The 13,527-nt window shown below is 38.4% G+C and overlaps 1 protein-coding gene across 1 annotated transcript in view; it reads left to right on the top strand.

Annotated features, from left to right (window-relative positions):
* Nucleotides 1-13,527, top strand: part of XPA (XPA, DNA damage recognition and repair factor) — a 38,463-nt gene that overhangs the window by 12,978 nt on the left and 11,958 nt on the right. The window contains exons 3-4 of the mRNA XM_007197039.3: nt 10,278-10,383; nt 12,946-13,111. Of these exons, the coding sequence (XP_007197101.2) occupies nt 10,278-10,383; nt 12,946-13,111 (272 nt within the window). The remainder of the gene's footprint in view (nt 1-10,277; nt 10,384-12,945; nt 13,112-13,527) is intronic.

The raw sequence follows: 13,527 nt of genomic DNA, 5'->3' as shown, positions 1-13,527 counted from the left end.
TGTGCATTAATTTTGTATCCTGCTACTTTACCAAATTCATTGATTAGCTCTAGTAGTTTTCTGGTAGCATCTTTAGGATTCTCTATGTATAGTATCATGTCATCTGCAAACAGTGAGAGCTTTACTTCTTCTTTTCTGATTTGGATTCCTTTTATTTCTTTTTCTTCTCTGGTTGCTGTGGCTAAAACTTCCAAAACTATGTTGAATAATAGTGGTGAGAGTGGGCAACCTTGTCTTGTTCCTGATCTTAGTGGAAATGGTTTCAGTTTTTCACCATTGAGGATGATGTTAGCTGTGAGTTTGTCATATATGGCCTTTATTATGTTGAGGAAAGTTCCCTCTATGCCTACTTTCTGCAGGGTTTTTTAATCATAAATGGGTGTTGAATTTTGTCAAAAGCTTTCTCTGCATCTATTGAGATGATCATGTGGTTTTTCTCCTTCAATTTGTTAGTATGGTGTATCACATTGATTGATTTGCATATATTGAAGAATCCTTGCATTCCTGGAATAAACCCCACTTGATCATGGTGTATGATCCTTTTAATGTGGTGTTGGATTCTGTTTGCTAGTATTTTGTTGAGGATTTTTGCGTCTATGTTCATCAGTGATATTGGCCTGTAGTTTTCTTTCTTTGTGACATCCTTGTCTCTTTTTGGTATCAGGGTGATGGTGGCCTTGTAGAATGAGTTTGGGAGTGTTCCTTCCTCTGCAATTTTTTGGAAGAGTTTGAGAAGCATGGGTGTTAGCTCTTCTCTAAATGTTTTATAGAATTCACCTGTGAAGCCATCTGGTCCTGGACTTTTGTTTGTTGGAAGATTTTTAATCACAGTTTCAATTTCATTACTTGTGATTGGTCTGTTCATATTTTCTGTTTCTTCCTGGTTCAGTCTTGGAAGGTTATGCCTTTCTAAGAATTTGTCCATTTCTTCCAGGTTGTCCATTTTATTGGCATAGAGTTGCCTGTAGTAGTCTCTTAGGATGCTTTGTATTTCTGCGGTGTGTGTTGTAACTTCTCCTTTGTCATTTCTAATTTTATTGATTTTAATCCTCTCTCTCTTTTTCTTGATGAGTCTGGCTAATGGCTTATCAATTTTGTTTATCTTCTCAAAGAACCAGCTTTTAGTTTTATTGATCTTTGCTATTGTTTTCTTTGTTTCTATTTCATTTATTTCTGCTCTGATCTTTATGATTTCTTTCTTTCTGTTAACTTTGGGTTTTGTTTGTACTTCTTTCTCTAGTTCCTTTAGGTGTAAGGGTAGATTTTTTATTTGAGATATTTCTTGTTTCTTGAGGTAGGCTTGTATAGGTATAAACTTCCCTCTTAGAACTGCTTTTGCTGCATCCCATAGGTTTTGCATCATCGTGTTTTCATTGTCATTTGTCTCTAGGTATTTTTTGATTTCCTCTTTGATTTCTTCAGTGATCTCTTGGTTATTTAGTAACGTATTGTTTAGCCTCCATGTGTTTGTGCTTTTTATGTTTTTCACCCTGTAATTCATTTCTAATCTAATAGCGTTGTGGTCAGAAAAGATGCTTAATATGATTTCAGTTTTCTTAAATTTACTGAGGCTTGATTTGTGACCCAAGATATGACCTATCCTGGAGAATGTTCCATGTGCACTCGAGAAGAGTTTTTCGATAGAATGTTTTTGGATGGAGTGTTTTTGGATGGAGTTTTTGGATGGAATTCTATCCACTGTTTTTGGATGGAATGTCCTATAAATATCAATTAAATCTATCTGGTCTGTTGTGTCATTTAAAGCTTCTGTTTCCTTATTTATTTTCATTTTGGATGATCTGTCCATTGGTGTAAGTGAGGTGTTAAAGTCCCCCACTATTACTGTGTTCCTGTCGTTTTCCTCTTTTATAGCTGTTAGCAGTTACCTTATGTATTGAGGTGCTCTTACATTGGGTGTATATATATTTATAATTGTTATATCTTCTTATTGGATTGATCCCTTGATCATTATGTAGTGTCCTTCCTTGTGTCTTGTAACATTCTTTATTTTAAAGTCTACTTTATCTGATATGAGTATAGCTACTCCCGCTTTCTTTTGATTTCCATTTGCATGGAATATCTTTTTCCATTCCCTCACTTTCAATCTGTATGTGTCCCTAGGTCTGAAGTGGGTCTCTTGTAGACAGCATATATATGGGTCTTGTTTTTGTATCCATTCAGCAAGCCTGTGTCTTTTGGTTGGAGCATTTAATCCATTCACGTTTCAGGTAATTATCGACATGTATGTTCCTATGACCATTTTCTTAATTGTTTTGGGTTTGTTTTTGTAGGTCCTTTTCTTCTCTTGTGTTTCCCACTTAGAGAAGTTCCTTTAGCATTTGTTGTAGAGCTGGTTTGGTGGTGCTGAATTCTCTTAGCTTTTGCTTGTCTGTAAAGCTTTTGATTTCTCCATCGAATCTGAATGAGATCCTTGCTGGGTAGAGTAATCTTGGTTGTAGGTTCTTCCCTGTCATCACTTTAAGTATATCATGCCACTCCCTTCTGGCTTGCAGAGTTTCTGCTGAGAAATCAGCTGTTAACCTTATGGGAGTTCCCTTGTATGTTATTTTTCGTTTTTCCCTTGCTGCTTTCAATAATTTTTCTTTGTCTTTAATTTTTGCCAATTTGATTACTACGTGTCTCAGCATGTTTCTCCTTGGGTTTATCCTGTATGGGACTCGCAGTGCTTCCTGGACTTGGGTGGCTATTTCCTTTCCCATGTTAGGGAAGATTTCAACTGTAATCTCTTCAGATATTTTCTCTGGTACTTTCTCTCTCTCTCCTCCTTCTGGGACCCCTATAATGCGAATGTTGTTGGGTTTAATGTTGTCCCATAGGTCTCTTAGGCTGTCTTCATTTCTTTTCATTCTTTTCTTTATTCTGTTCTACAGCAGTGAATTTCACCATTCTGTCTTCCAGGTCACTTATCCGTTCTTCTGCCTCAGTTATTCTGCTATTGATTCCTTCTAGTGTATTTTTCATTTCAGTTATTGTATCGTTCATCTCTGTTTGTTTGTTCTTTAATTCTTCTAGGTCTTTGTTAAACATTTCTTGCATCTTCTCGATCTTTGCCTCCATTCTTTTTCCGAGGTCTTGGATCATCTTCACTATCATTATTCTGAATTCTTTTTCTGGAAGGTTGCCTATCTCCACTTTATTTAGTTGTTTTTCTGGGGTTTTATCTTGTTCCTTCATCTGGTACATAGCCCTCTGCCTTTTCATCTTGTCTATCTTTCTGTGAATGTGGTTTTTGTTCCACAGGCTGCAGGACTATTGTTCTTGCTTCTGCTGTCTGCCCTCTGGTGGATGAGGCTATCTAAGAGGCTTGATGGGAGGGACTGGTGGTGGGTAGAGCTGACTGTTGCTCTGGTGGGCAGAGCTCAGTAAAACTTTAATCCACTTGACTGTTGATGGGTGGGGCTGGGTTCCCTTCCTGTTGGTTGTTTGTCCTGAGGCAACCCAACACTGGAGCCTACCTGGGCTCTTTGGTGGGGCTAATGACAGACTCTGGGAGGGCTTACGCCAAGGAGTACTTCCCAGAACTTCTCCTGCCAGTGTTCTTGTCCCCACGGTGAGCCACAGCCACCCCTCGCCTCTGCAGGAGACTCTCCAACACTAGCAGGTAGGTCTGGTTCAGTCTTCCCTGGGGTCAGTGCTCCTTTCCCTGGGTCCTGATGCACACACTACTTTGTCTGTGCCCTCCAAGAGTGGAGTCTCTGTTTCCCCCAGTCCTGTCGAAGTCCTGCAATCAATTCCCACTAGGCTTCAAAGTCTGATTCTCTAGGAATTCCTCCTCCCGTTGCTGGACCCCCAGGTTGGGAAGCCTGACGTGGGGCTCAGAACCTTCACTCCAGTGGGTGGACTTCTGTGGTTTAAGTGTTCTCCAGTCTGTGAGTCACCCACCCTGCAGTTATGGGATTTGATTTTACTGTGATTGCGCCCCTCCTACCATCTCATTGTGGCTTCTCCTTTGTCTTTGGATGTGGGGTATCTTTTTTGGTGAGTTCCAGTGTTTTCCTGTCAATGATTGTCCAGCGGTTAGTTGTGATTCTGGTGTTCTCGCAAGAGGGAGTGAGAGCACATCCTTCTACTCTGCCATCTTGGTTCCTCCTCTATTTTCTTTCTTTCTTTCTTTCTTTTTTTGGCTGTGTTGGGACTTAGTTGCGGCATGCGGTATCTTTTGTTGCAGTTCACAGCCTCTTCGTTGCAGTGCTCAGGCTTCTCTCTGGTTGTGGCTTGGGGGTTTTCTCTCTCTAGTTGTGGTGTGCGGGCTCCAGGGTGCGTGGGCTCTGTAGTTTGCAGCACGCCGGCTCTCTCGTTGAGGCTTGCAAGCTCAATAGTTGTGGCATGCGGGCTTAGTTGCCCCATGGCATGTGGGATCTTGGTTCCTTGACCAGGGATCAAACCTGTGTCCCCTGCATTGGAAGGCGGATTCTTTACCACTGGACCACCAGGGAAGTCCCTCTGCTTCCCAGGATTCTTATGACTGGGTACTGTATCCTTTGCTGAGGGCAGTGTCCCTTGGACCCTTTGCAGCACACCCCCACTAAGGATTTCTTTGTTAATTTTAGAGACAGTCTATTTTTGTAGCATAGCCGAGAAAAATCAAAATAATTTATTTGGGTCATTAAGCTTTGCTGCCTATAAAACAGAGCCTATCAGATGCTTTTAGAATCTAGAACAGGGTTCATCAGGATCACCAGGAAGGCTTTATTAAAACACAGATTGCAGGGCCCCATCCCTAGAGCTTCTTCTGATTTAGTAGCTCTTAGGTAGGGACTGTGAGTTTGTTTCTAACAAGTTCCTGGGTGATGCTGATGCTGCTGGCCCAGAGGCCACACTTTGACAACCTCTGGTCTAGAATTAAACCCACTGTGTACTCTAGGACTGCAGGGGAATGCAACCATGTGGAGAGAATAGTGTGTAACAGTGAGGTCAGTCACTGTTCATACTGTCTTTTTAAAAAATTATTTTTAAAAATTGTGATAAAACATACATAACATAAAATTTACAATTGTAACCTTTTAAAGCATATGTTTAGTGGCATTAAGTACTATACATTCACATTGTTTTGTAACAGTCACCACCATCCATCTCCAGAGTTTTTTCATCATCCGAAACTGAAACTTTGTCCCATTAAACAGTAACTTCCTGTGCAAACATTTTGATGTATTATCTTTGAGACTGTTTTTGATATGTGAATGAGAATGTAATATTTTTCTTTTATAAAAATGTCATTAAGAGCATTTCCCCATTTCTTAAATATTCTTTCAGAACTTTCTTTTTAATGGCTACATAATACTCCATTTGATGACTGCACCATGGTTCATTTAAATGCAGCTCTTTTGTTTATTTCTTTTCTCTATTCTAATAATTATTACTGCAGTGAATATATTTGGAGGTAAACTTTTGTCCAGCTCTCTGATTCATAGCAGTAGGGTAACTGACCCAAAAGTATGTATATTTCTGGTAAAGTTTACGTACTTAAAAAAAGTTAAATTAACATTGATAGAAGGAGTAAATAACCTAAAAGCAAATAAACAAATGGACGTATTTTTCCAAAGGAAATAACATGATCATGTTGAAGGGGGGAGGACAGAAAGAACTAGTCCAAATGATTTACGAGGACAGTATTTGACAGTATATCCTCAATTTGAGGTGGGTGGGGTAAGGGGAAAACCACAAAATTCCTGAACTCATTTTATAGAGTGGTATGAGTGAAGAAATTTTGAAACTAGTTTAGATGTATTATTGGCTCAAGCAGATGAATGTATTTCTTGATGTTGTTGGGAGTCAAGGTTCTCATTGTAGTAGAAAGGATATACAAATATGGAATGGGAGAAGGCAAGAAAGAACCCTGTGGGGATGGATTAAAATTGCCAGTATCAGTGTGAACTCATGATTTCTAAAACATGTATATGTGTATGCATGTAGAAGTGTACATGTAAACTAATAAATGAATTCAGCAAAGTTGCAGGAAACAAAATCAATATATAGAAATCTGTTGCATTTTTGTACACTACTAATGAACTATCAGAAAGAGAAATTAAGAAAACAGTCCCATTTACAGTTGCCCGTTTATCAGAAAGAATAAAATACCTAGGAATAAATTTAACCAAGGAGGTGAAATACTAGTACACTGAAAACTTATTATAAGACATGGATGAAAGAAATGGAAGAAGACACAAATAAATAGAAAGACATTCTGTGCTCCTGGGTTGGAAGAACTAATATTCTTAAAATGTCCATAGTACCTAAAGCAATCTATAGAATCAGTGCAGTCCCTATCAAAATTCCAATGGCATTTTCCCACAGAACTAGAACAGACAATCCTAAAATTCACATGGAACCATGAAAAACCCTGAATGGCCAGAGCAATCCTGAGAAAAAAGAGCAGAGCTGGAGACCTCATGCTCCCTGATTTCAAATTATATTTCAAAGCCATTGTAATGAGAACAGTATGGTATTGGCATAAAAACAGACACATAGGTCAATGGAACAGAAGAGAGAGCCCAGAAATATACCTACACATATGGTCAGTTAATTTATGACAGAGGAGCCAAGAATATACAAGGGGAAAGGACAGTTTTTTCAAAAAAGGTGTTGGGAAAACTGGACAGTCACATGCAAAAGATTGAAACTGGGCCACTGTCTTACATCATACACACAGAATAATTCAAAATGGATTAAAGATGTAAGTGTAAGACAAACCATAATACTCTTAGAAGAAAACAGATGGGGGCTTCCCTGGTGGCACAGTGGTTAAGACTCTGTGCTCCCATTGCAGGAACTAGATCCCACATGCATGCTGCAACTAAGAGTTTGCATGCCACAACTAAGGAGCTTGGAGCCGTAACTAAGGAGCCTGCGAGCTGCAACAAGACCCAATGCAACCAAATAAATAAAAAACAAACAAAAAAGAAAATAGATGAAAAGCTCCTTGACATTGGTCTTGGCAGTGATATTTTTTGATATGACACCTAAAGCAGAGGCAACAAAAGCAAAACTGTTAAACAAGTGGGACTACATCAAACTAAAAAGCTTCTGCACAGCAAAGGAAACCTTTGAAAAGGCCACCAACTGAATGGGGGGAAATATTTGCAAATCATACATCTGATGAGGGGTTAGTATCCAAAATATATAAAGAAATCCTACAACTCAATAGCAAAAAACCAAACAATCTGATTAAAAAATGGGCAGAAGATCTGAATAGACATTTTTCCAAAGAAGACGTACAGACGGCCAGTATGTACATGGAAAGATGCTCAACATCACTAATCATCAGGGAAATGCAAATCAAACCACCGTGAGCTATCACCTCACACCTGTTAGAATGGTGGTTATCAAAGAGACAAAAAATAATTGTTGGTGAGCATATGGATAAAAGGAACCCTTGTAAATGTAAATCAGTGCAACTACTATGGAAAACAATATGCAAGTGCCTCAAAAAATTAGAGCTACCATTAATCCAGCAACCCCACTTCTGGGTATTTATCCAAAGAAAATGTAAACAGTAACTCGAAAATATACATGCACCCCCATGTTCATTGCAGCATTATTTACAATAACTAGATATGGAAACAATCTAAGTGTCCATTGATGGATGAATGGATAAAGAAAGTGGTGTGTGTGTGTGTGTGTGTGTGTGTATATACATACAGTGGAATATTATTCAGCCATAAGAAAGAATGAAATCTTGCCATTTGTGACAACGTGGATGGACCTTGAGGGCACTATGCTAAGTGAAGTAAGTCAGAAAAAGATAAATACCATATGATCTCACTTACATGTGGAATCTAAAAACAACCCCCCCCCCCCAAACTCACAGATACAGAGAACAGATTGATGATTGCCAGATGGGGGAGGAGGGAGGGAGGTGAAATGTTTGAAGTGGGTCAAAAGGTACAAACTTTCAGTTAGTCATGGGAAAGTAATGTACAGCATGGTAATAATAATTCTGTATTACATATTTGAAAGTTGCTAAGAGATTAGATCTTAAAAATTCTTATGATAAGAAATGTAACCGTGTGGTGACGAATGTTAACTAGACTTATTGTGATCATCATGTAATATATACAATTGTTGACTCATTATGTTGTACACCTGAAACTAATATAATGTTATGTCAGTTATATCTCAACAAAAAAAGTGTACAGTACATGTATGCGTATTTGTGTGTGTGTCTATATATACGTATATTTCCTAACCCTGTTCACAGAAATGGCTATGAAGCAGAGGTAGCCCAGTAGCAGTGAGCACAGCTGGTGTCCAGATCTTGGATGCTGATACTGTTCTCCACTAAAGGGAACCACGGCCCTTCAGAGAAATAGCTGATTCCAGGGTTGGGGCAGGATGGCTACAAGATGAGCTTGGGACATTTTGTAATGCCAGAAAATATGTAAGTGTTCAGAAAGTGATAGAAGCATGTTACAGAGGCATAAGTGTCAGCTTGAAGGGGCTTCCACTGGCCAAATTTCAGACAATTTGAACACTAAAGTAATGAAGGACACCATTGAAATAATAGGAATCCATGAGTCTATATGGATAATAAATGTGTTAGTGAGTGAATGACTGAGAATGGGGGAGGGGAAGGCTCTTGATTACAGTAGACTGGCAATTTCCAAATGGTAAATGTAAAGGGAGTGATGGAGTTGAAAAATCATCCTTATGTATATTTAAAAATTTCCATTATAAGGCATTTTTAAAATTAGGAAAATGTATGCACATTTTATGGCTTTTGATTAATAATACTGTGCAATAGCCTCCTAATTGGTATTTCTGACTGTAATTTCTCTCTATTCAAACACATTCCAGTAACCAGTTTTTTTGAAGATACCACTTTGACTATATTTTCAGTTTTTCCTTTTGTCCATAGCTATGCCCCTGTAATATTTTAGAAAGAAGAGTGATTTTTTTGTTAGAGTTTGGAGATGAGTGAGATTGAGGAGTGCTAGAATACTGACTGACCTTCTTGTGTTAAGTAGGTAAGGGAAGGCAGTGATAGGAATACGTTGAACAAATCATGAACAAATGGCAACTCCATTTTTCTTCCTGCTGGGACTTGTGGCAGTTCTCAGAGTTGGGGCTTGGCAGTAGCAATCATCCTAAAGACTTAGGAGTAAAACTTTCAGACTTGCTGGAAAAAAAAATTCTGTAGGATAAAGATCCTTAGCTAGGTATTTGAAATCTTTAAAAAAAAAAAAAAATCCGGCCTTACTCTACCTAGAGTGGTTTCTGTGCTGGGTATTGAGGATATATAGTTAAATACAGTCTCTGCCTTCAAGAGATTTCCAATCTAGTGGTTGAGACAGATGAAGAGGAAGCTGTTTACTCTGTTGGTAGGGGGGGAGGGAGAGAAAAAGTTTCCCATTTGAAAGTGAATTCTGTATTGCCTCTCTTTTCTGTGTTATATGTTAGTGCCCGTCTCCCTTATCTGTAAGCAGCTCCCCCACCTCCCTCCGGCCTTGAGACTAATCTTTGTACTCTCAACAGTACTGTGGTGGGCCAAGTAATGGCCCCCAAAGATGTCCACTCCTAACCATCCCGGAACCTATGAATTTATTACCTTACAGAGCCAAAGGGACTTTGCAGATATGATTAAGGTTACAGACCTTGAGATGGGGAGATTATTCTGGGTTATCCAGCTGGGCCCAGTGTAATCACAAGGATCCATAAGAGTAGAAGAGAGGCAGGAGAGAGTCAGGGGTAGGTGTGATTATGGAAGAAGCCATAGTGATGTAAGAAGCTGCAGTTGCTGGCTCCAGCTTACATCCCTGGAGAAAGGGAGTCATGAGTCAAGGAATGCAGGTGGCCTCTAGAAGCTGGAAATGGCTGGTAATAGGTTGTCCCTCAAAACCTCCAGAAAGGAGTGCAACCCTGCCGTCACCTTGACTTTAGCCCACTGAGACCTGTGTCAGACATATAAACTACAGATCTGTGAGAAAATAAATTTGTGTTATTTTAGCCACTAAATTTGCGGTAATTTGTTACACCAGCAATACAAAAGTAATACAAGTACCTTACATGTTGTTTGAGTTCAAAAATACTGGGTGAGTCCATAATTTTTTCCTTTATGGTATTTCCTTTTTTTCTTTTTTCCTTAAAAAAATTTTTTTTTAGGTAAATGTAAGATTATTTAATCAAGGTTTTATGTTGTCTTTTATGTAAATACGTTTGTATCAGGCATAAAATACATGCTGGTAAGCTAATAAAATAGAGGAAGCTCTATTCTAATCACAAAAAAAGGCAACTTAGAGAATTAATCTTCCTTTCTTTAGGACCTGTAATGGAATTTGATTATGTTATATGTGAAGAATGTGGTAAAGAATTTATGGATTCTTATCTAATGAACCACTTTGATTTGGCAACTTGTGATAACTGCAGGTACTTATTTTTATTTCAGAGCATGTTCTAAATTACTAAAATTTAATGTTTGCATGTAGGTTTAGGGCAAAACAATAATTAGATCCATTTGGATTTAATATTTTCTTCATAAATATGTTTTTTGTTTTGGGAGTTTCCTAAAATTTCTGTGTTTTCCATTTTGCTAAAGAATTACAGGAAGACTGTGCTTATCAACATTATGCCACATAAATGGGAAGGATGTCTCTGGTTCTGCCATAGATATGTCCTTTTCCTTTCTGCTGGGGGGTTGGGGGGGCGTTAACCATCTCTCAGTAGCAGGTTCCTAACCCTTCTCTCGCCCCAGCCCCTAAGGATCCCTTTGTTTCTTTCTTACTTTGACTAGTGTGTGTTGATACCTTGGGCAGAGGACTGGCACCTTCAATGAGAGGAGGGAAGTATAATGCCTCCAGCTACTCTTCTGGTACTCAGAACACCTCTTTCCATTCATTTTCTACTCTTCTGGTACTCAGAACACCTCTTTCCATTCATTTTCTACTCTCCTGAATTGGCAGGGAAGAGATTAGATGAGGACAAATCACATTCTTCTGTCATTCTTTTTCTTCTCCTAGCCTTTATCTCTTTTTGTATCACCACAGAATATTACTCACTCCACTTGGTTCTCCTATCCCTACTGCTTACCTCAGCCAAGTCCTGTGTTGGTGTCTTTCACACCTAAAGATCCCACCTTGGATTCTTACTTAGCCCTCTTATCTGTTCCCTGTCCCCACTTCTTGTATGTACAGTCCCAGATCAACTGCTCACACGCCTGGTGGACCTGCCTTTTCAGAGTACCTGCTGCAGACATCTAGAGCCATCACCACTGCCTTGTTGCTAAGTAGATCCTTAGAAGATAGAATGGGAGATGTTTCTGGTCTCATGATCAGATCTGTGATGGGAAGTGTTCTGGTACCCACTGGCATTATAAACTCTATTCCCAGTGATGTAACAGTGTCATTAACGCACACAGTGGTTAAGGTCCACAGTGTTACCACTCTCCTTAAAGTACACATAGTGTTGGGAACTAAATTACCACACATAACCTTAATTCCATGAGAAAATGGAAGCAACTAATTATCAATTTAAAGAAAGTTATGTAGTAGTCTGGAAATATACTTTTAAAATGTAAACATAATTAGGAATACAGCCCTCCATTCTATTTGTTTTTCCCAACATCTTTGATGATTATAGATTAGTACAATGTAGTTTACCTGTTCCCTCCTTTGGTGTATACTTCCAAATTATTTAGTCTTCTTAAAGGTATTCCCAATTATAACTCCTCCCCCCCCTCGCCCCACCACCTGTCCTATACCTCCTCCTAAGTGTTCACCATTTCATTAAAGGCCAGCTTCATTCACTGGCTGTTTCTCTATCCCATGTTTAATTCCAAATCCATTTGGGTCTATATTTAAACCACATCCTGAATCCATCCATTTCTCATCCTCTGTACCATTACTGCCTTGGACTGGGCCCCTATCAGCTCTTGCCTGGACCACTGCAGTAGTACTCTTATAACTGGCCTCTTCCCCCACTTTTGCACCGTCTCTTCTCCATATAGCATTTTACTCAAAACTCTTTAATGGTTTCTAATCCATTTAGAATAAAATTGTCTTCACCATTTCTTACAAGACCCCTGCCTGTCTCTGACTTTATTTTTCATCACTTCTCACCATCACTTTAAGCATTCTGGTCACACTGGCCTGCTTGTTGTGAACTCCATTTGCAAAGCACACTCCTGTCCTAGAGTCTTTGCACTTTCTCTTCTTTCTGCTATGAATGTTCTTTCTCTAGCTATTCAGAATGTTTTCTGACTTCTTATGGGCCCTGCTCAAATGTTTCCTCATCAGTGGCATTCTCTGATTTCCCAGTCTCTCTGAAAATTTCTATTCCTTTACCATGCTTTGTATTCCTTTATAGCACTTTTATCAGTCATCATGTTTGCTTATTGACTGTCTTCTCCTAACTAGAATGTAAGCTTCCTGAAAACAAGGCTTTGTTTTATTCTTTGCTGTATTCCTAGTACCTTGAACAATACCTAGCATGTAGATGGAGAACAAATGAATGAGAAGAGCTATGTAATTGACTATGTCTCCATTTTAACCTGGGCTTTGAAAAAGCTCAGAGCCAACTGGAAACTTAGCTGTGCTTGGTGCATTTGGACCTTGCATGTTTATATTCCTTATATCCTGCCTGTCCTGACTTTAAGCCTTATATTTTCTTACTCATTGAGTCTTAGTTCTCATTTATATTTGCTGTGTTCATGTAAGTTATTTCAAATACTTTGTGGAAAAGAGGGACTTAGTAAAAAATTCTTAACATGTTAAATAACATGCATCTGCTGCTAATATAAATAGCTTCTCAGAATTAGTAAAAGAAAGTATTTTTCTGTTGGAATTCTTATGCTGCTAATTTGACCATGAGAGTTTCAGCAAAAAGTATTTTATATGTTTCTTTTGGCATGTATGCCCCTAGGTTTGGGGACTGTTTGAAAATCTAATTTATTTAAAACAACTACTTTATATAATGGACTTAATCTGTTTTCAGAGATGCTGATGATAAACACAAGCTTATAACTAAAACAGAAGCAAAACAAGAATACCTTCTGAAAGATTGTGATTTAGAAAAAAGAGAACCAGCTCTTAAATTTATTGTGAAGAAGAATCCTCATCATGCACAATGGGGTGATATGAAACTCTACTTAAAATTACAGGTCTCTAATAAGTTATATTCAGTCATTTTAAACCCTGGGTCGGGTGAAGTTTTAACAATGAAATAGTTACAATTAGTTTTTACTTACAGAAAGTTAAAAAGATCCTTTTCATTTTATTGTTTTACATGAGTCATAGTCGTACATAATGACATTTAATAACATGTTTACTTATTTTGCTTTTTGATGTGGCACTTTGAAGCAAATGTATTACTATTGGGTGATGTTAGGAGTACAATTTGGAAACAAAAATGCTTGAAATAGGAGTCAGCCCGTGTTTCCCTTGCCCACCTACCCCCCAAATAAAATCATAGAAAAAAATTTAGGAATTTCACAGATGCCCAGAATCTAACTCCAGCTTCCTGTATCTACCCAAGAATGGTACAAATATCATAATATTCTTTTTTTGTGCCATTATA

The sequence above is a fragment of the Balaenoptera acutorostrata genome, chromosome 6, assembly GCF_949987535.1.
Source record: "Balaenoptera acutorostrata chromosome 6, mBalAcu1.1, whole genome shotgun sequence".
NCBI classification, from domain to species: Eukaryota; Metazoa; Chordata; class Mammalia; order Artiodactyla; family Balaenopteridae; genus Balaenoptera; species Balaenoptera acutorostrata.
Note: the sequence above shows the minus strand (reverse complement) of the source record. Positions and strands in the feature narration are given on the sequence as shown.